We start from the raw sequence: 23,377 nt of genomic DNA on the forward strand, positions 1-23,377 counted from the left end.
CATTTTCACAATCTTCAGATACTAATTAGATAATTAACTGCAAAGGCATCAGATTTTTGGGGTTGATTTGGTTCAGATTGGTTTATATATTTCAGATATATTTTTATGCAAACCAAAAAACAACAGTTTATCCTCTAAATAAATATTCCCTTCGGTTTCTTTTCATTTGGGAAAAATAAATTTGTTATTGAAATTGTATGACAGTATCACATACATAGTCTCTAAATGCACGTTCCAACTCTTAATTGGAGCTTTATTATACGTACACCAAGATACAATGTTTTATGGTTGCAACATTGCAACCGTACCTCAAATAGAAATATAACTTCTTTGTTATTCAACCTGACATACAGTCTTTGGCCTTGAAAAGGTTGCACTCTCATTTAGAATTAAAGTAAAAAGTAAAGTTCTCTAGCTTTGATTAGTGCTTGGTTGCACAATACAAGTCTGCAAAAATGGACCCAACAGTGGGTCTGGAGAGCGTAACCATTTTGCTGCAGGAGAGGATACGCCCTCTACAGGTATTACAAGTGAAATTGCATGTATGATACATGTTTATCTGTAAGTGTAAACATATAAGAAGAGATTTTAGACAGATTAAAGTTACAGATTTGCAAAGGGAGGTGTGTGTTTGTCTGTATCATAGCTATATCCTAGGGTAAAATAAGGTTACTGAAAGCAAAATTGGTGCATTAGCTGGTGGACAATTATTGTTGATTGACAGCATAAACATACAATTACACTATAACAATCATAAGCATAAGTAGAAAATGCATTTCCTGTAGAAAATGCAGTGTGAATGTTGACAACAGAAATGCAGAAATGAATTGCCTTGCACTGCAGAACAGTCTAACAAGGTGTTTTTATATACAGTCTATGGTGTGGACATGTACTATGTACTATGCCACTGAGCAGCAAAGCATTCATTGTTACTGTTGAATTGATATTGTAATAGATGCACCAGTTAGAAACTGCTGCAGGTGTAATCAATCACAATAGTGAAATAAATAGCTGAATGCACAAATGTGTTGCACTGCTGAACAGTCAGGACTCGAACCGCCGACCTCGCAGTCCAAACAAGGTGTAGGGAAATATGCTTACAAAAACTACTCAGCTGATGAGCAGTATTACAGGCTGCAATTATTAGAAGACAAAAACGAAAAAGCGCCATACCTGTTAAATAGATCTTCACATTGATACACTAATTAGAAAATGCTGCAGGTACAATCAATCAAATCAATGTTAGCTGATAATTTGAAATGCATCTGCTCTACTAAAGTTAGTCTGCGCCACTGAACACATACTAGCCCATTCTTGTAAAGGCTGTCGTAGTAGTGGTGGTATTATTAAAGGCTGTAGTGATTGTTGTAAAAAAAAAAAAAAAAAAACTACTAGCCGCAGTATTCTCAGTATTAGTAGCCGTAGTCCGGACTCGAACCCCCAACCCTGGGGTCGTGTGCGTGTGGGCCACAAGGGATTGTTTAAACACTTTCCCCCGACTCTCATTTTTAAAGTGAGTTTTAGTTATTTGTGCCACCGGAAAACCCAAAGGCTATTAGGCTATTATATATGACTATATGTAGGCCTATATGTCTAGGATATTAAAAGGGCAACAGAGGGCGCTCTGAGTTTATAATTTACATCATGGTCAGCATCGTTAGCGGCAGGGAAGTTCAGAGGCCAGAGCTGTTTAATGGCAGAAGACTTTATTGCTGACCTCCATGATTTGTACAGGTAAGAACTGCTATTGTGGAAAAACGCAATAATTTCCTAAGTTTTATGGGCATTGGTTTGGGGTCGGGTACAATGAACATTACAGGTGGGGCCGTAATGTGGGTTTGTGCTCAAGTAAAAATCGAATTGCGCTAGCGATTAGCATTAGCAACTCGCCGGCTACTATTAGCATTAGCGATTAGCATAGGCACACCTAGCGGCCATTTTGATTTAGTAAAGTCCTTGAAATGTTTAGATAATTTAAACTTGTCACAGTACTTTTTAAGTATTGTTAATACCATTTTACTATGTTTTTCGATTAAGCTATCTGTTCAGCGTTTTAAAGTAAGAATATTGCTAGAAAACAGGCAGTTAGCCAGCTAACTTAAGTCCGACCTGCTAGCCCGTAGAAACACAAGCTAGAAATCTAGGTTTGCTGTACAGTTAACTTATGACAGGGTTAACTAGGGCTAGGTTATCCTGTAAATAGAGTTTAGTCTGTAATGTGATGTTTTGAATTTGTTATCTGAGCAAGAGACATTTATGGAACTTAAAATATGTTGCTATAACGTTATATGTTCAGTGTTGTTTCTGTGTTGTGCAGAAGATGTCTAGGTGCAGCTTTAGACATGTAAATGTTGGTAGCATGGTTTAAGCTAACTTAATTAGATGGCTAAAATAAGTGAAGGCCATTTAGTGTATTTGTACACTGAACTTGTAAGGCAGGGCTCTTAGCGCAGGCAGACACGAAAGTTAAGAGGCCAGGACACTAACTTAAATATTTTGCACGGGCGCATAATAACGTTAAACGCTTCATTAAGGACTTATAACATGCGCTCCCATTCATTTCTATAGGAAAACATTTGTGAAAAAAGAAACATTAATATTCTAAAAAGTATTAGAGGTAGATAAAGTTTCAATACAGCACACATGCCCTTAAAGCGCTAAACATTTTAACATCTGACTGGTTTAATTACAACAGGATCATAAAGGTAACAGCTTATAAAGGTGTGCGTACGAACGAAGAAAAAAAAGATTGTTGTCAGAAGTGGGATTCGAACCCACGCCTCCAGAGGAGACTGCGACCTGAACGCAGCGCCTTAGACCGCTCGGCCATCCTGACTTATAAAGCGTATAAGCTAGGCCCTCTTTATAATGTTGAATATACTGATACTTTGTTCTCACAATGAAGTGATTGCTATATGTTCGTGTAATGGTTGTAAAATGTCTAAAATTAGAACAGTCAAAGTGCTGCTAAAACAAGGATTCCTCCTCATGACGCTGCTGTTGTCAGGTCAAAACGATCTCATAATTCTTATAAATCTTTTCAGAGATTTACTTTTCAGAAGTGACTTATAATGACAGCTGCACTGCCCCCCCTAGCATTGCAACATCTATCGTTGGTTATATAACGTTTTTTGTACTCTTCAGCTACTGTATTAGTTGGCGTGCAGCAGTAAACACGGTTGGTCTCAATCAACGTCGCAATTAGCTCAACGGTTAGCTAGTTAGCATCAGCTTGACAAGAAGCGGACCGTTCATTCGTCTGAAACGTCTCAAAGGAAAACTGTAAGTACTTGTCCAGGTAGTTCGCTGGTGGGAAGGGATATGGATGTGTTCACGGGTAATGAATGGGTTCACTATAGCTAATGTTAGGATGGGCCGCACGATTACACACAGCGAGGTAGGTAGCTGGTGAATATTCTGCTCCAAGTTTCTTGATACAGCTAACATAAGTTAGCTGATCAGCTAGCGTTAAACTAAATGGGACACTGTTCTTATTTTATTAATCTGTCGGTAAAGCTAGGTGGAGTCTGGTGAGGCATACACTGGTTGTTTTCACATCAGGTCTTTGGCTTATTATGTTGAAATTTGTACCATTGTGAAACAGTAATCCTCCTCTCAGACACTGCACTATCTAGCCTAGCCAGTTTGCTGACGTTGGCTAGACAAGTAGTCTGGCGCTGTCAAACACCTATTTCTCTCCTGTATTGAGTATTTACTTTTTGCACTTTCACAGTCAGTTCTCACAGTCAATTCTCACAGTCAAGTTGTTGGGAAGGCAATACTCACTGAAATGCCTGCTACATAATGCCACAGGTTAAATAATTAACAGTCTTCCCTAGCTACAGCTGTATTATTAACTTTATGGTATGCTCTTTTGTTTGTTTTTTTATACCCCTGTCCCTTGTTTTTATATCCATGTGTCAAAGAGTGATTTTTAGCCAGATAGAGAATATTTTTAGTACAGATTTTCATGGTAAAGCGTAGCAAGTAATAAAGTGGTGTATGTAAATAAACTGGCTTGAGTTGACTCTGTCATTGTCTCCTCTTCTCAGTTTCAAAAGCATGGCCTCTACTCCTCCACACAATTTCTCCTGGGTCGAACCAGGCAAAGTGGCTGGACTGGCACTGCCCAGGATGACATCTGAATACCAGTACTTGCTGGACAATGGTGTCAAACACCTGGTTTGCCTGTGTGAGAGAAAACCACCTTATTATGATTCGTGCCCGGAGTTACAGCTGCACCACATCAAGATAGCAGACTTCACTCCTCCTTCACCTAGTCAGATTGATAGATTCCTGTCTATTGTGGAAGAGGCCAACTCCAAGGGGGAGGTAAGAGCTCATATATTTAATAGACTGCGCTTGATGGATAGTTATACTTTTAAAGTACTTTCAGTACTCCATACAGGCTCACAAGCAAAGTACAAAGTACTGTAACCGAATACATTTGGCATCACGTTTACTCCTGGAACAGTGAAAAGGAAAAACTGTCTTGGACAATCTTGCAGCTTCTCCAAAGAGCATGAATCAAAAAGCAAAAGGGGGGGAAAGCTTTGAAAGCCTTTGTCAGTGTATTGGATTGCATACTATGCATTTATTTTTACTGTCACAAAGACTATCAGCACCAAGGTGTTTACTAAAACTTTGTGGGTTGTTGGGAGGATCTGATTTTCTTCTTCCAGTAGTCAGACAGAGTCAGTATTCTCGTTTTCTTCAGCGGCACTTGCAAAGAGGGATGCAAATAATGATCATTTTCAGTATGGATTACTCTGCCAGTAAATTTATCAATTAAATCGTTCTATAAAATGAAGATTGCACTTGTCGTAATTTCATAAAAGTCTGAAAGCCAAAACTTTAATAGGGATGCACTGAAATGTAAATTATTGGCCAAAGTCGAAACCGAATATAATGAAACAATTTGCTGAATGCCGAATTTACATTTTTTTCCATTTATTTTCCCAGTTTTGCTTACCATTGCAAAATGTGCTTTTACTTGTTTTACTAGTGTTTCCCATAGGATTTGGAGAGACTATGGGGGGGTGGGTCTGAGGCCCGAGAGGGTCCAGTAAATAAATTACATGTGTTCATTTACTTTTAATGGACACATGTAATATAGTTTTATACTTTAATTGGATTATATTCACAGATCTTATTTCCATCCTGTATAGACACCTTATTTTGACAACCAGACATTGTCACATGTGTATCCTCGCGCTAAATTCATCAAGTCTGAACCAATTTGATAATGTTGTACACTGCTCAAAAAAATGAAGGGAACACTGAAATAACACATCCTAGATCTGAATGAATGAAATAATCTCATTAAATACTCCTTTCTCTACGTAGTTGAATGTGCTGACAACAAAATCACACAAGAATTATCAATGGAAATCAAATTTATCAACCCATGGAGGTCTGGATTTGGAGTCGCAATCAAAATCAAAGTGGAAAACCACACTACAGGCCGATCCAACTTTGATGTAATGTCCTTAAAACAAGTAAAAATGAGGCTCAGTAGTGTGTGTGGCCTCCACGTGCCTGTATGACCTCCCTACAACACGGCATGCTCCTGATGAGGTGGCGGATGGTCTCCTGAGGGATCTCCTCCCAGACCTGGACTAAAGCATCCGCCAACTCCTGGACAGTCTGTGGTACAACGTGGCGTTGGTGGATGGAGCGAGACATGATGTCCCAGATGTGCTCAGTTGGATTCAGGTCTGGGGAACGGGCGGGCCAGTCCATAGCATCAATGCCTTCCTCTTGCAGGAACTGCTGACACACTCCAGCCACATGAGGTCTAGCATTGTCTTGCGTTAGGAGGAACCCAGGGCCAACCGCACCAGCATATGGTGTCACAAGGGGTCTGAGGATCTTATCTTGGTGAGCTGCACTACCTGATCCACTTATGTGGGTTGTAGACTCCGTCTCATGCTACCACTAGAGTGAAAGCACCGCCAGCATTCAAAAGTGACCAAAACATCAGCCAGGAAGTACAGGAACTGAGAAATGGTCTGTGGTCACCACCTGCAGAACCACTCCTTTGTTGGGGGTGTCTTGCTAATTGCCTATAATTTCCACCTGTTGTCTTTTCCATTTGCACAACAGCATGTGAAATTGATTGTCAATCAGTGTTGCTTCCTAAGTGGACAGTTTGATTTCACAGGAGTGTGATTGACTTGGTGTGATATTGTTTTATTTAAGTGTTCCCTTTATTTTTTTTGAGCAGTGTATGTGGTTCTCATAGCGTACAACATGAAGATTCGATAGCCTCTGTTCAGGTACTGCAGCACTTGTCTTTGTAAAGAGAGAAAATGACAGGATAAAGTCGCTAATGCTGCCAGTCAGCTCGCACAGATCCATTTCAATAGATTTACCATAAAGGCTTGAATACATGTCACTCCTAATTTAGGTGCGGCTAGCTTAATCACATTCAAAGTCGGTCAGACCGTTTGTTGCCTTTTCTAAGAAGTCAGCCACAGAACAGTGTCTGCAAACGACTTCCATTGTAGAAAACAATTTAATCGGTCTTTTGACTTATTAGGCTGAACACCGAAAGTGCTTTTTTTGGCTATTTTTGGCCAATTAATTTCGGTGGCCGAACATTCGGTGCATCCCTAATATGTAACATCACGTAAGAGAAAGAAGCGCAGCAAGTCCTCACAATTGAGAAGCTAAAACAAATGAATGTTTGACATTGTTTGCCACAAACACTACCTCAAAGAGTGATTAATAATCAAAATAGTTAGCATTTAATTGCCAATTCCTGTCTCAATACAATGACTAATGCAGGGTGTGTGCTGTGTTACGGACGATTGAACAAAATAAAGATTGCATTATTCCTCTTCAGGGTGTGGGAGTTCACTGCATGCACGGTCATGGGAGAACAGGGACCATGCTGGCCTGCTACCTGGTGAAGACGAGGCAGATGTCGGGGATCGACGCCATCAATGAGATTCGCAGACTGCGGCGAGGCTCTATCGAAACTCACGAACAAGAGAAAGCCGTGGTACAGTTTTATCAGCGCACAAAGTAGCTTTTATAGGAGGAACAGTTTTTAATTAATTAATAAGCATAAAAAAGTGGAAGAAGTGCCTTGGTTATATTGCTAAATGAATACTTTATTATCTAGGAATTGAAAAATACAACAATTTATGTTTAAAGAGGTGAAAAATCAAAAGATTGAATGTCCTGGATGACAACATTAAACCCAATATTGACATTACCCACAGTATGCCCATGGACATTTCACTAAGGCAAACATTTCTACAGTAAATACTTAGTTACTTACGCACACTGCCTTTTCAATGGTACTGTAAACTGTCATTTTTATTGCACATCTTTACATTTGTTTATATAGACATGCTCCTTCTCTGAGGTCTCTGTTTACGAGGTTTCAACCTTCATTCATGCACTGGAAGCCAATGAAAAGAGACGCTGGCGCTCCTTAAATGTGAGCTTTTCAGGAGCCCGCACTCCGTTGATTTTTTCCTCTTGGTTTCTGTGAATAAACAACAACAATATTAGTAGGAATACTTGAATTTTATTACTTACTGTATGGGGACACAAACAGCAGCCTGTGCTATTTTTAAAATGTATTTATAGAATGTAGTCTGCAGATTTATTTTTCTCAGGGATCTCTCTTAAACAGTTTTTGAAAGAATTAAATTGCAATAACTGTTTTATGAGTACAATCTGACTAAACAAAGCTTTTTGTGATAGTACACAACGCATGAACATTTCTGTGTCATTAAGTCATCATGAGTAGAACTGCTGCTTAAATAGCTGCTTGTTAAATCTGGTTGAATTTCATTGTTTTGATTCAACAGCCAAAAAGTTTAAACTCACTCTTTTGATGCCATGTTAATGTCTCGACTCTGTCCGCTTGGTCTTTGATCTGCCAGAAACATGGAAATGTTGAAATGTATAATACAATAAGATGTCTGATGAGCACAGACTTTTAAATAAATGAAACTGGCATAAAACATTGCATTTTCTTTAATGTATTAACAAACAATTACCTGTGTTTGCCTTGACTTCCTTTTGGGAGGAATGAGTACCTGTCTGCTTTTCCAACTCTGTGTAATCAGTGATGTTCCCAGCAGAGCTTCTCTTGTTCTTAAGGTGGGAAAAATTAATTAGATTGAGGATATTGTGGCTTTATTATTCAAATCCCTCTATATTTAACACAGAAGAATTCATTTGTTGATAAAACTTTAAACAATTAAAACATGATTTGGGTATATTTCTGATATATTTTCAGTATTTTCATCCAATGTAAACTTGTGTAATATGTTTATAAAACAGTACACCTCATTTAGGTTGGGGAAAGCTTCTCATTTATCACTTAATTTTAAGCAGACAAACTTCGACCGTGTAACTGTTTCACGTTACCATTGTGTGTATTATTGTGTTTTGCTAGTAAATCTAAATATATTTACTAGTAAAAATATATATTAGTAAAACACTAATACACCCATGGAGTGATAATTTAAGAACTGTTTTAGTATAACTCGTATGATATGAACCATTATCAGTGTCCCAATACATTATAAACATGTTTTATTGTATGTTTTAGGTAAGGTCATAATGTCCCATAATCATATCATTATTTAATAAGTGGTAGAAATGTTAAAAAGAAAATTCTCATCTTTTGTGTACTTTGATTCTGTTATATGTCATTAATATGTGATGGTGTACCTTGCAGTACTCTCTTTCCTTCAACCCACTTAATCTACTTTAATTAGTGGCTTCCTACATTCCCCAGACTGCCTTTTGATAGCGTCAGAACTTCTAGTATTTTAGGGTGGATCTTCCTTTTAACTGACGCCTGTGTCGGGCTTCACCTGTGTTCTCATCTCTAGCTGTTGTATCGTCACCATCATGTCCAAATCCTCATCTTCCTCCTCATCCTCTCCTCTCTGCTGAATCTCCTGCAGCCTCTTCTGAAACTGCCACTCCAGGCTGAGCTTTCGGAGCCGGTTGTTTTCCTCTGCTGTGCGCTTCGCTTTAGCCTGGAGCTCCTGCACCTCCTGCTCCAGGAGCTCCACTACATGAAGCTTCTGCTGCTTCTCCAGCACCTCCCTCCTCGGATCAGACAGCTCCTGAGGGTCTTTTTGGACCCTTATAGGACCTGCACCCTGCTTCTGCTGAGTGGGAGGTTCTTGGAAGGAGACGTGTTTTGTTGGAGTGATGCTCACTTGGGGTTTTGCTGCTTGATCCCTGTGTGTGGTGGATCTTTGCTGCTGTGGTAGAAGTGAGGGCTGAGGTAGCTTCTTGGTTGGAGGAATGGGACACGCATAAATCTGATTTGCTTGGTTTTGAGGACTTCCATTTACTTTAAGGGTTTGGCTCATTTTCACTGCCAACAAAGAGGAGCTCTGGAAGGTGGTGAGCGGAGCATGTGTCTGTGTGTTCACTGCCCTGGTTACAGGGATGTCTATACGTATTGGCTGGATGGAAGGCGTAGGTGTTGGATGTTGTGAAAAAGGAGTTCTCCAGACACCAGCGCCACTTGTACAGCTGCCCTGCTGTCTGTCTGTAGGAGAACAATAATCTGAGAAGATGTCATGAGTAGAAACACTTGAGCGAATTGGGAAAGATGAATAGTGGCTCATGGTTTGCTTGGCACGCTGGTCCTTCTGCTGCCACAAAGTCTGCCTTTTGTCCAGCAGGGGGCCTCCACTGTCCACACACAAATTCTCCTGCGACAGGGCTTGACGCTAGAAGGAGGAAATGCAGAGATTTTTGTAGCATTTGCACTTGTCAGTACTCACATCTTTTACTAAAAATAAAAGCAGAACAATGTACTCTGTTACAAGCAAAAGTCTTCTACCTAAAAACTTAATTAAGCAAAAGTACAATCTGTAAAATGTCCTTAAAGTATCAAAAGTACTACAACAGTTAAGTAGTTTGATGATTTTTTTAAAAATGTAAAATCTTTATCGGAGTATCTTATATGTCACCTTGTCCTTTGTTTACTGCTTACTAAATAGTAAATAATTAGTTTTTTTTTGTGCCAGATGGACAACATTGTCTAGCATTTTAAAAAGACTTACCATGAAGGCCCTCTGTCCATCTAAAGGCCTCAAAGACACTTTGAATGTTTGCTGTGGACTAGATTCAGATGGGCTTTTGTCCTGGGATTTAGGAGTCGGAAGTGTCAAGTATTGCCTATGAAATGTCTGAATACAGACATAAGAAGAAATATTGTGACATAAATTAAGTTAAAAACTGTACATATGTGTAAATATATAGCATTTCCTTCCAGTTTGGGTATTTAGCGATTCTCTTCTTTATAGGGAATGTGAAGGTACATCATGCTGTGTTGCCTATTGGGAAAGGGGCGCAATCTTGTGAAGAACGCGCTCTGTTTACCTGTGAGCCTCCCGGTTGTTCTGTCAATTACCTGATTACCTTTTGTTTAGTTGTTTAAATTGGTAAAATCTAATGGAGAAGAAAAAGACCTTACTGTGAGGAATTTAATGTCACTGCCTAGAAATTATATTTGGATATACTAATAACCATAAACAATGTAGATCCAAGACTGATTTACAGACCCAGATGCTCTGCCTCCACTCAAATACTTGGTAATTGTGAATTACCTTGTTTTTGACTGAGTGTGTGCACTTTGCTTGGGTTTAAAAGTTATAAATCACTAGAAGCTCACAGTTTTGCAGTAGCTGGGTGCAAAATCTGCTCATTTGCAAACTGCGAGAGCACAGACATACTCACAAAGGTAAGGTGACACTCCTCTTTTTGACCCAATTATTAAACTAAACACGAGGCAAACCTTTCAAAAACATTCAGCTATGCTATTTTATTGAGTCATAGGCAGTTGGTTTGATCGACCACATTATTAATAAAAAGATTTGCTATAATATAGGGACTTGTGTGCATAAAAAGCAGGCAGCAGGAACCTCACAACATGGCAGTGTAAACAAAATGTTACCCATAATTTTAACACAATGTGACGTCAACTTCACATTCCCTGTAGTGACTGAACATTTTACAAATGTGACAAGGAATTAGATGGAGCCCTTTAGAAAAATCTCACATCAGCGCAAAGACTGATACTTGAGACAGCCGCGATGTTGTTCCTTCTCAGAACAGGGTCAACAGGTTCATCCACATCCTCAGGGGAAAAATCTGCTGAAATAAGAAGAAAATAAATATGCTGGACATGTTCTTATGACTGAAGCATAAAGCATATTGCACAATAAGGCATTCACTCTATGCGCACAGCAGCTGTAAGTGATCCAAATATAAGTGCACCTACTGATCATGTTGGGGTTGGAGCGATAAAGCTGCCTGTTTCTCTGCATTATCTGGTCTTTCTTTCTCCTGCTGCTTCCATGGAGCTGTTGTGAGGGACCAGGATCCACAACGCAGTACAGCATGGCTGCGTTACCGTTTGGCTTAGCATGGATTTTATCACCTTGTGAAGCAAGAAAATGTCTTAGGTCCTGAAGTGCAGGAAGTGAAACATAATTGAGTTAACTTTTATTGTGTGTGTTCACCTGCAGTCCTTTTTGAGGGTGGTTCGCTCAGCAGAGCCCCCAGGCCATGGTAGCTCGCTCCAAACTTTGCAACCTGTAAGGTCACAACGGGGCCAGTTTGCATCATGATAGCTGCTGCCCTAAATCAAGATTTAATACAGTTATTTCTCCATTTCATTGCCTCATTAAACTCTAAAGCTAACTTGTCATTAATTTTGAAACAGTGAGAAGATTGTCTATGTTTCATACTTTTTATTAGATTACCTACCTCTTGATGTGAGAGTAAAACACATAAGTCTTTCATGTAGAATGAGTAATCTTTGTCTCTTTGTTAACCTTTTAAGAGTTGATTCATACATTACATTATCTTTTCATAAACCAAAGTGCTATACAAAGATGAAAAGTTAAGGGGTCACCAAAGTTATTACTTATCAGGTCATCCTGAGAGGGAGTGTCTGTACCAAATTTCATAACAATTCATACAAAAGTTAAGACATTTCGAAACCAAGAAAAGTCATGAACGTCAGTAGACAACATCCTCAGGGGGCAATGAACACATGCAAATGCTTTGTATTTGTATAGCGCCTTTCTAATCTTTGCGACCACTCAAAGTGTTTTTACACCACATAGCATTCATACACTGAGCCTAAGTGCTCAAACAGAAACTAACATTCACACACTGGTGGATCAGCCACCAGGGGAAATTCGGGGTTCAGTATCTTGCCAAAGGCCGGGGGATTGAACCACCGTGCTTTCAATTAACAAGCAACCCGCACTCCCTCCTGACCCACGGCCGCCCCGGCTGTACAAACTTTCATGGCAACCTATCTGTGAAATATTTCAGGCTGAACTAAAGTGGTGGAGAGTCTGACCAACAAAGTGACAATGCCGCTGCTACCATTGCTAAACCTTAAAAACAACAACATAAAAACACATAAAATTTCTCTAGCCAGTTGTATAACAGGCTGTTATGTGGCTACCTTTCTTGGCTGAAGCCGACCAGGCTTTGACCATCCACACTCAGCAGCTGATCCCCAGCTGTTAGCCTGCCATTCTGCATAGAGTAGAGGCACACAAGATGTATTTATTATTAAATTTTTTCCTTGTGTAATTCCTGTAAAATTATTCTTTACCCTACACATCTCAAGTTCAGCTGTGTCCAAAATGTGTGTGATCTCACCCTTTCAGCCGGCCCACCCTTAACAATAGATTTGATATAAATTCCGAGGTTTTCTTGCCCTGCTCCCTGTGGCAAAATGAGAGGGAAGTTAATTAGTTGTGAAGTTTAGCAGATAGTTTTGGTATTTTTATAGCTTCATATCATTAGTTCTGCCAAAACCATTTTGGCAGAACAGAGACAGTCACCTTGGCAGCCACAATGCTGACCCCCATCCCGCTGTTCAGAGGTTTGTTCAGTGTGATCGTCACAATATCTGGCTCTCTGTGTACTGTCTATTGAAGAGAATGGAAGTAAAACAGACCATAAATACTTTTTTATGGCAAAATTAAATTATATATCTTCTTAATCAACATCTTATTTTGCTTACCAAATATGTGTTTGGTCCTTGCTCTGCTGAGGAAGTAGAGGAAGGTTTGCTGAAGTACACTGTCCAGTCACATTTGGAGTTCGGCTGGGATGTTAAAGAGCAGAGACCTGGAAGAGAAGGTCATACAATATAAACATCAAACAAAACCATTTTAGGTGTTTTTATCTTAGATACAATACATTCCTAGTATTTTAGCTTCACATTTTTGACTTTTTGCAAATCTGACTATCTTCAGAATCTCATACCTTTTTGGCAAATTGGCTCTAAAAATTCCCTAAACCCTGGAGGGATTCCTCTCACAGTGTCACAGGAGTATCCTCCCTCCGGCAGCAGGAAGGGCAGGTGGAGGTCAAGGCTCTCCTCCAGCTGGATGTCCCGTCCTTCACTCCGAATTAGGTTATCTGCCGAGGCCTCCGCAGCCATCACTACAGCATCAATCAAATCCTGCGAGTGTGACAAGTGGATAATGCAGCAGAAATATTTCAGGAAATGGTTGTTCTAGTTTATAGATTAGCATTTATCATTCAGTGGACATCCAATCTGCCTGCTGTGATCCTGATCAAAATACTGAAGACCTTCCTGCAGGTGACCCTGACCGCTGATCTCCCTGGAGAGGTAGAAAAGTACAACATTAAAGTAATGTTGCGTACAGGGTCGTTGGGCATACAAACCCATCTCATGGAATATAATGCATTGTTATGAAAGACCATAACATTAATATATAATATAAATTATTTAAACATATTATGAAAATTATTTAATGTAGTTAAATGTTCCACCACTAAACATTACGTAACATGATATGTTCAGTTGTTTTGCTAAGCTAACATTATAAGGCTGCTAGCTAAAATGATCCCTAATATAATAATGATATTTAAACATTCTGTTTGACCTTCGCTGGCTCCTTCATCTACAGTTCTAATGTTTGTTTGGTTGTTTCTTTAGCATTACATAAGCATGGATCTGACAATGCAAGTCAGACGTAGCATCTGGCAATCTTTATTTTTACTTACTTACTTACTTATTTCTCAAGTCCTCTGAAACTCTTTCAACTGACTGTATATAATAGAGTGACATAGAGGTTAAAAAGTGGCTGATGGTATGCCACTAGTGGTTCTACGGCATATAAAGATCCCTAGAGCGCTAACTTTATGCCACTTGTGTTCTAAAGTGCTTAAAAGTGGCTGGCCACTGTCAGACTGTCACACCACTACCACCCCCTGATTTGCAAATGTAATGTAATACTTACATAATTACACAATAAATACTTTGAATAAATACTGATTGCTATCATCGTGGCATAAGTCGTTTTCTACGGGCATACCACTCCTGATCCAGCGGCATTACACAGTTTTTTTTAATAGTAAGTTATTCTTTGGTTAGTTGCTCTAAATTTCTCTGCTGGATTATTCAGACTGAAGTCATGTTGGGTAGACTAACAATAACCATGTCACCTAAGGCTAGCTAAAATAATATTATATTTTGAGTATATAGACAAGGATATATTAAATTGCTTTAGTGTCATTTCAGAAGCGTCGCACATATCCCAACAACAGAATGGAATAGAAACGTATATATTCCCCTTTTTATATACAGTCTCTGATATTCCATTATTTACGGTGCTATGTTGAGCTACATTGTCAATAAAGACATAAAAATTATTTAACTTAATTTATGTCACATTATTATACCATTTGAAAATGGTATGTGCTGCTGGAACACGTGCAGCACTTTTCATTCTTGGCACATCTGCAATAGAAATACTTTTATAATTTAATTTCTTTTAAAAGAATCATGTTTTTTGACCTGTTTCCCAAACACCTAACACAAGTAGGGAGTGGAAAATAAAACAGCTAAGATCTTCTTGTTCGCTTTGTATAATTCAAGAAAAATACAAACCATTATTGTGTATGAAAGAAAAATGAATATAATATATAGTTTGAGAGGCACAAACTGGGGCTAATTTGGCATGTGCACAATAATGCTCTCATTCAGTGAATGTTCATAGTTGTGAACTATAAATTCAGATGTTTGTTTGAGTATAAATGTTGGCTAAATTGGGTTTGTGGAATATCTCCTACTAGATTTGGTTGTTCAGATGGAAAACTTGCAAAAGAGGCCAATACTGTATGTGACTTCACATTCACTAAATTATTTCCACTTTAATATTGGCTTAATGGAAAACTTGACGTATGAATGTGACATTGTCACATTCATATTTTTTTTCACACACCTCATATTCAGCAAGATATTAGAGAAATATTTCACTCAAAAGCAATGGGCTTATGTGACAACTCGCTTTACTATTCTTCATATATAATTCATCATCATATTCATCATTGTTAATTATTTATATTATTAAATCTATACTGCTGAGCTCCTGTTCTGTGGTTGAGGCTACATTCAACCACACTCACTGCAAACCTTAATCCTATATCTCTGTGTCATCAATGCTAAATATCCCAAATATCAACTCTGTACATAAAAAAGCTAGGATATTCCTCTTGATATTAAACATTTCTGACAAGGATTTGTCCCAAAAAGCTGCATCAGTGGTGAAGTTTCAAACAGGAAGAACAAGAGAAGCATGAGAGGACTGGAAGAAAATACGAAAAGTACTCACAGGGGGTATGTGAGGCTCATTGGTTGCATAGAGGTAGCCTGTTAGCAACGTCTGCAACTGCAGTGAGTTCAACTTGAAACACGTTTTCTGGATGTCCTTCGCGTCTTGCTTTGAGTATTTATTCATGGTCAGAAGCATCGTTGCCTAGAAACAGCCGGGCAATGCTATTTTAACATCTTGTACCAACTGAAATATGTGCTCTGTCTCTGACATGTAAATGAAAACTGCAAAGCATTAACACATTCACGTGTTGTCTTACAAAAAAACATATAATAAATACCAATATTCAAGTATGTAGCGCAGGGAGGGACCGACCTGGATAATGTGTCCGAGGTGGCAGTCAGCAGCCAGCTCCAGGCCCTGCCTCTCCGCCCAGGCTTCCATGGCCGTGAGCCTCTGGCGGAGAGCTGCTCCCCAGTAGTGGGAGCGTAGGCCTGGGGTGTCGGCCTCTGGCCTCATCAGCTGGTTGAAGAGCCAGACACTGATGAAATGGAAGAGTTGGGAGAAGAGCTGGATGGTGAAGGCAGGGTTGGCCCGACAGCGGCGTAAAAGAGACATGGTGTTCATCAAGGTGTTCAGCACCATCTCTGTGACAGGCAAGACAAAAGTTTGTATTTGAACAGTGAGCCAAATGTCGGGCAACATCACTGTACATCCAAGAGTCTTAAATTATATGGTGTAATGAGTAAGGTAATTACGCTTGTAGAAGTAAACAAACATTTACCTATACCAGCGGGCAGTGGGCCATGTTGCTCCGGATCAATCAGAAACGTTGGCAAGTACTTCCTTAACTCATTCTGTAGACACTGTAGCAGACAACTTTGGGGAATAAAACACACATAAAACCATGATTTATTATCTATAATATGCATCAGCACAAGTATTTCATGCCTGGATGCCTTTAGCTGATAAGCTACATAATTCTATTCATTTTATTTTTACATAAATAACATTATAATAATGATCCATTATATATCCTTTAAACATCTGTGGGAGTTCAGGGTTGCCATTGCAGTGGGAACGAACCTATTATGAGAGTGGTTTGTTTTGGTGGCCAGAGATTTAAAGTTCCTCTGAGAGGGCAAAGGCTTGAATAATATGTACTGCAGTTTCAGTTCGCGTTCAAAACCACTGAACCTCTAAGGGCACGTCTATACCTGTAAGCTTTGTGTACCAGGCGGGACAGATCCAGCTGACTTTGCCGTGTGAGCGAGCTGAGGTCTTTGTCATGCTTGAGGAAGTTTAGCAGCTCAGAGGAGTTGGCCATCCAGAAGGCGAGAGCCCCAGCGATGGCCTGCTGCCTCTGCATGGCAAACATAGCAGCAGCAGTGTCATGTAAACTCTCAATACATCTGGCAAACGTGACTTTGGTTTCTCAGTTTGCTCATAAACTGTCATTTATTCAATGTGTGTAAATGTAACAAAAGTAGGACTTGCCTGGATGACCTTCCCTGTCATGGCCACCATTTTGTTTGCAATTGAGGTTACAATGTGCGTCTGCCCCGAGGGTGGAGAGCCTCGCCTGTAATGGCGTTGCAGAGCAAAGCGTCCCACAGCATAGAGGATGTATGCAGGTGAGAGCTTGAAATGAACTGTGGAGCTGTTGGTGTAATTTATGACTGCAGACAGGAGGGCTTCCTCAGCTGAAATGTAAAAGCCACCGACAGGGGGCAGGAGGACATCATGAGAAGGAAGGCACAGAGCTTAAAACTGTCAAGTATCAAACTACAAAATAACACTGTAGACAAAAACCTTTTTTGATTCATACTCACAGTTATCACTGAATTTAATTCCAATTGGTAATCCAGGTTGATCTGAAAAGTCAGGATACAGACTTCCTGTGTGTTTTACTCCTGTATTTTAGCAAAGAGAAGTCATCAGCCATCCTCTTTATATTAGATAACACAGTCCTTATTGATTGCAAGTTAAATCTACCTGTGCTGAATGCATGGATGGTGTTGCTTACTCACTAGACTGTTCATTATCATCTCTGTTTTTCTACAGTGTGCAGATTTCTCACCCGGGGCAGCCTGCCTCTGTTGTTTTTCTGTCTCATGGTTAGACACACAAATGCTGTTGTTGTTCAGTAGCTTTTCAGTTGACCTGCATATTTGTTTAAAAGGGTGGATGTTATTCTGACAATTAGGGAGGCCTGAAGCTAACAGTGTGGAAAATTGATAGTGAACAAAAAAACATTTTACCCATTTTCATTCTCTGAAACTTTGTCCGTTGCTTTAGTTTGGTCATTCTCTTTCTTCTTATCTTTTCTTGACAGTGTCCTCTTGAAGCTTTGTATCACACCTCCTTTTTCTTTCTCGTGACTGTTTCCCTTTATTGTTCAATAAACACAGAAAGAATATAGATATGAGATTATGTGTGAGCAAAGATAGAGTGAAACTGCAGATTAAATTGTTGGTTTGTATAGTACCTTCACGCTCTCCTTGTCTTTCTTGAGCACAAAACGACCTTCTCTGTTGTCTGTGTTCCACTTTAATTGTACAACCACAGGTCTCTCATCCAGATCCAGTTTACGTTCTTATTCCACATACAAAACACAGGAAAATCAGAGCATATTCTTAAATCTACCGAACTACAACACCATGCATTGTAGCTCTGAACACTGAATAGTAAATAGAACAGCTGGACTAAATGAAATCACATAAACCGTTATAGGTACACTTAATTATGTGTGGCTATACTGCTTTATGTTACACACATTGTTTTAAAGAAACAAACAAGGGATGCAACTAACATTTTATCTTCAGAATATTCATTGTTTGGTCTAGTTCAAAATTCCCCAAATCTTAATTTTAATATCAAATGTCATGGTAAAGCAGGACATCTTCATATTTAAAAGACTGAAACAGCACATTTTTGGATAAAAAAATAACTTAAATGATTAATTGATCAATTTTCTGTTGACTAATTGACTTGTTGTTTCAGCTCTAGAAATACAATAATGACTTGTCTTTGTTAACAATTTAGAGTGTGATTAGCCTAATTTAATAACCCTATGTCCCATCAAAGAAGCAAAGAAACCAGACTTTTTTTCACCTTGAGTCATCCGAGTTGAGTGATTACCTTTATTGCCATGGATCTCATATAGGGAATAACTAGTGGTCAGCATTTTCATATCGGGTCTGAATTTCTCGGAAAGAGTTTCGATAACCTCTTGAGTTGAAGAGTTGCTGCAAACATGCAGGCACTTTGTGGCCACATTTCCTCCAACATGGTCCTCAAAGTAGAAGCGCATCACACCATGAAACTCCAAGTTCTGCCAGAAAACAGAAAGCTGTTCAAGTTTATTTTCTAAACTTTTCTTTAGACTTTTCTCCATTGTCCAGTCCATTGTTTTCTGTTCCTTTTTTTCTCTCAAAAAATGACAATTTTCCTTTCAATTTACCTTACGTAAAGTGTACTGAAACTATATTTATGAATCAGCTTTGAGAATGAAAAGGTCAATATCCTAAAATTCTGCTTTGGATGTAGAAATTGCAAAATCTTTCAAGATGTCCCTGAGAGATGTGACCAAAATACATAAAAAGCCAAAGCTTAATGAAGGTTTTATTTCCAGGGGCAGCTTCAATATTTTTAGGGCCTTATGTACCAACACCAACTCGCAACACATATAAACACTGTAAAAATGTATGGTCACAACACAATCAGAGTGGTAAGGAAGATATAAATTGCACCTAACACTGTAACAATGAGATGACAACGCTGTGAACTACTAGCTTAATCAGTGTTTGGAGTAGGGCTGAAACTAATGACTATTTTCGTAGTCGACTAATCTGTTAATTATTTATTTGATTAGTCGACTAGTCACGATTATTTGTATATACGATTTTTGCCATCGTTGTGTTGGACAGATTTGTGCTGCGGTGTTTCTGAGAGAGAGAGAGAGACACGAGCGAGAGGATGTGCTGCGAGAAATGCACTACGTCACTGATCTGCAATCAAATAAGATTTTAAATAGGCCTATTTAAAAAAAAAAAAAAAAAAACTAAAATCACCAGCCTATGTGGCGGTCAGCGTTGATATTGTGGTGGGCCGCCACAAATAAATGAACGAATAGGAAACACTGCCATTGCTGTGTTTTTGCTGCTGCAGTGGCCTGTGTAACTGTGACCAGGGCGCTGTGTGGGCGTGACTAGTACCAGCCGGCTGGCGCCGCTAACATCGCGGGTACTTGTGGAGCTTCTCAACCCTGAAAACGTTTGGGCACATTTTCGATTCGCCATCAACTTTGGTAAAACTGCCAATATTCAATTTCTAAACAGTTGATTTGTCGACTCAAAGCCACTGAAAAGTGTATGACAAATTGTGTCCAAAACTTTTAAACACAAAAGCCGCTCTGGTGTTTGCCTCCGCTTCTTTCCGCTCCTCGCATGAATGCTTCTTCATCTTGAGTAGTCTCACAGTCAAGCAGTCATGGTAGACAGTGGAAGCATACTGCCCCCAGCACTTCCTGTAGTGCTTTGCAGTTAGAAATAAACAGCCAGAAATGTTCATAATATGAAGTTTGCTATCTCTCCCTTAAACGGCATCTATGTAACGATGCGTCAACAATGAAATCTCACGTCGACCAATTTTTATAGTCGGCGTCGTCGATTACGTCGACTAATCGTTGCAGCCCTAGTTTGGAGTAGTAGTATAGTTATATTACTGCTCTCGGATGCACATTTCCAGTCTGTCAATGTCTTTGCATAATTACAACTCCATACTGTAGCAGAGGACTTTTGAACAGTGAATGTTTGTTTGGTGGCTCATTCAGGACGCGTGTTCGTATTTGTGAGTTGCAAATGTGGGTTCTTGTGTAATGTCTGTGGCTGTTGTGTTGTGTAGCAGGCTGTGATTGGCCCACTTACCCACCAAACCCCTGATGTAAAAATACAGAAATCTAATGCTGCTGCAACAAGACAGTTAACGGAATAGTTAATTAATCTTTTAAGTCATTTTTTAAAGCAACAATGTTGAATGTTTGCTGGTTCTGCTACTCAAATGTCAGTTTTTGACGCTTTGTTGTCCATTGTAGTTAACTGAAAATATTTAGGTTTTGGACAGTTCTAAACAACTGTCCAAAACCTGTCCTTTGGCTGTGAGAAATTACAACTGGTATTTTTCAACATTTCTTGAATTGAGAATTTTTATTATATAGATTAATCAATGCTAAAAAAAATAATGCTTAGTTGCAACCCTACAGAAATCAACAAGGCAAGATAGCTGCTCACCTGCAATACATTTAACAGCATGTAAAAAAAAGTGTCTTTTCATAGTACAGAATATAAAAGTATATGAATCAAAAAGGCACTTGATTGTTATACAATTATAAAATGTATATCAGAAAAGAAATAAAATGCAATATTAAATCACTTAAGGACTACACTACTGTATAGAACAGTATTTAAATGTACTTGGGTGAGTAGGTGGTAATAAACTTTACACCTATAAGGCACATCTAAAACTGTGAAAAACAGTGACAGTCGTACAGAGAATAAAGGTTAACCTAAACATTAAAACATATGCATGGTGTATGAACCCTGTCTGATGTCTGCAGACGACTCACCTCATCAGGTTGGCTTATTTCAAACAAATCCAATCTGTTGTTGTTCCACTGTCTGATGACTTCGGCTAATTTCTCTCGTTCTTCCTCCTCCGGCATTTTTCACCAATTAACCTCTTTCTTTGTTTCTATCTGACTGGCTGCTGTAGATTTCCTCCAGAAAAAGACGAGAGGAATATCCTGTGACAGAAAAGCTCTCATCTGTCCTAGGTATTGTATCTGTTAGGACCCCAGCCCTTCTTCAATCCATTCCCCATTAGTTATAAACTCATTGTACTGCGCAGTAAGTTCTTTAACATAATTGCCTACTTACTCCCCACATCCACGTCCCCTCTCCAAGCCCCCACACCCCTCTCCCCTCATTTAACGGGTCAGTGGAGCTTTGTTATGTGAGGCAAACTGTTTCCTACTCATATATCTGTCACAGGAAAATGATCCCAGTCTTTACAGTCCACCACCAAATTTAATTTGTCATTTTCTCTTTAATCATTTCCATGAGCAAATAGTGCAGATTTTTATTTCTCACTAGGATTTGCTGGTGCAACTACTTACATGTATTCAACTATTTACTATACATTTTAACCATGCTGCCGAAGTCATTATAGGATGCTGACATTGTGCAGGAGTCACAGAGACATTTTCACTGTTACCATGAGAGATTTCCATCCTCCTTTTCGCACCGACACGGATATTTACGCTCGAGGGAATCCCAGTTCTCATGCATACCAAAAGATTTACAACACTATTTATGGTCTTCCCATTCAATCAGCAGTATGTATGTAGGGCAGCTTTTGTTGGCTGCTCTGAAGCTTTCTGGGTAAACCTACAATGGAACAAAAGCTTTAACAAAACCAACCCTCAATTAGATATACAGTTTAGCATTTTTTAAAAACTGAACAATCAAGGGTATTGTTGTCTGGATGTTGAAAAATCTAGAGAAGACGCCTTTCAGTATAAATATCTATAGTTTCTGCCTTAATGATCCATTTGAGAAACAGGCAAAAGGCCCATCAAAGAATATATGTTCAACATGTACACTCTTTTATAAAATAAATTCAGAATTTTAAAATTGCATCTGGATCTGCAGCTGCATTAAACTGACTGTCTTGGCCATGAATTCTGCAGGATCCCTAAATCCTTCCTGGGACCACTGAGTTATGGCGTTATTTTCAGCATGTTGCTGTAGCGCCATTCTACCAAAGTGTACAGTTTGACTATTTTCAGCCCCAGATTTGGTGTGCTAGTGAGTAATTCCGGCAGTTTGTGGGCTTGACTGAAAATAGAATACAGTTCCTATGTTCATCTTATTGAAGAAACGTCTCGGGTTACGTATGTAACCCTTGTTCCCCGAGAAGGGGAATGAGACACTGTGTCGGTGACGACACTAGGGGAACACCTCTGGGCGTGGCAGGGCTGGACTATGAATGAAACTACTCCAATCCTATTGGTGTTGCTAGAACGGTAAGGTGTGACAGCGTAACCGGAGGGGTATATAAGCACGCCGGACACACTAGCCCTTTTCTATGAAGCAAGGCATTCCAGGAGGGGTGAGGTGTGGAAGACTGACGCAGTGTCTCGTTTCCCTTCTCGGGGAACAAGGGTTACATACATAACCCGAGACGTTCCCCTTCGAGGGAACTCTTACTGCGTCGGTGATGACACTATGGGAACAAGATACCCACAAAGGCCACGCAGAAACCCCGCCTGCCCCAGCGTGCAGAACCTTACGGCACGACTAGGAGGAGAGCGCACGGGTGCCGGGTGCAGAAGGAAGGTCCAGACTGTAAAACCGGATGAAAGTGTGAGGGGTGGCCCAGCCAGCCGCGTAATACAAATCCAGGAGTGATGCCCCTGCAAGGAGGGCCCTAGAAGCCGCCATGCCTCGAGTAGAGTGCGCCCTTACGGGCATAGGTGAAGGCAAACCGCGCACCTGATAGGCCAAGGAAATAGTCTGAACGATCCAGTTGCTGATGGTGTGTTTAGAAGCGGGGAGCCCAGCCTTGGGGAACCCGAAACACACCAGCAACTGGTCTGCTTTCCTCCACCTGGAAGACCTCAGAGTGTAAATACTCAGTGCTCTGACAGGGCAGAGCAAATGAAGTCTCCTGTCCTTCGCCGTCACATGAGGTGGGGGATGAAACGCCTGCAG

General features: G+C 39.7%; 2 protein-coding genes and 1 non-coding gene across 4 annotated transcripts; 1 reads left to right on the forward strand and 2 right to left on the reverse strand.

Annotated features, from left to right (window-relative positions):
* Window positions 1–1,536: 1,536 nt before the first annotated feature.
* dusp23b (dual specificity phosphatase 23b) lies at window positions 1,537–7,982 on the forward strand. 2 transcript variants are annotated; one of them, XM_038729184.1, is made up of 3 exons: window positions 1,537–1,734; window positions 4,053–4,332; window positions 6,848–7,982. In XM_038729184.1, exons 1-3 carry the CDS (start codon window positions 1,694–1,696, stop codon window positions 7,031–7,033), a joined length of 507 nt encoding a protein of 168 aa, XP_038585112.1. In that variant the 5' UTR covers window positions 1,537–1,693; the 3' UTR covers window positions 7,034–7,982. The 2 variants fall into 2 exon arrangements, with proteins under 2 accessions (XP_038585112.1, XP_038585114.1); XM_038729186.1 differs by lacking the exon at window positions 1,537–1,734 and adding an exon at window positions 3,126–3,282.
* On the reverse strand, window positions 2,754–2,836 carry trnal-cag. The gene has a single exon. It is a non-coding gene; the product is annotated as a tRNA-Leu (tRNA).
* Window positions 7,393–21,509, reverse strand: LOC119910799 (afadin-like). The gene is made up of 23 exons (XM_038729605.1): window positions 21,232–21,509; window positions 18,747–18,939; window positions 18,094–18,200; window positions 17,867–17,994; window positions 17,686–17,768; window positions 17,438–17,518; window positions 17,103–17,308; window positions 16,823–16,968; window positions 16,390–16,484; window positions 15,981–16,252; window positions 15,666–15,809; window positions 13,288–13,486; window positions 13,043–13,149; window positions 12,861–12,947; window positions 12,676–12,741; window positions 12,476–12,549; window positions 11,517–11,635; window positions 11,276–11,434; window positions 11,054–11,148; window positions 10,056–10,181; window positions 8,844–9,719; window positions 8,000–8,115; window positions 7,393–7,498 (listed from the first exon to the last, which is right to left on the reverse strand). Exons 1-23 carry the CDS (start codon window positions 21,325–21,327, stop codon window positions 7,405–7,407), a joined length of 3,669 nt encoding a protein of 1,222 aa, XP_038585533.1. The 5' UTR covers window positions 21,328–21,509; the 3' UTR covers window positions 7,393–7,404.
* Between the last annotated feature and the right edge of the window lie 1,868 nt (window positions 21,510–23,377).

This window comes from Micropterus salmoides, unplaced genomic scaffold, assembly GCF_014851395.1.
Source record: "Micropterus salmoides isolate LMB-PRFRI ecotype aquatic unplaced genomic scaffold, ASM1485139v1 Ms_hic_scaffold_19, whole genome shotgun sequence".
In the NCBI taxonomy this organism is placed as follows: Eukaryota; Metazoa; Chordata; class Actinopteri; order Centrarchiformes; family Centrarchidae; genus Micropterus; species Micropterus salmoides.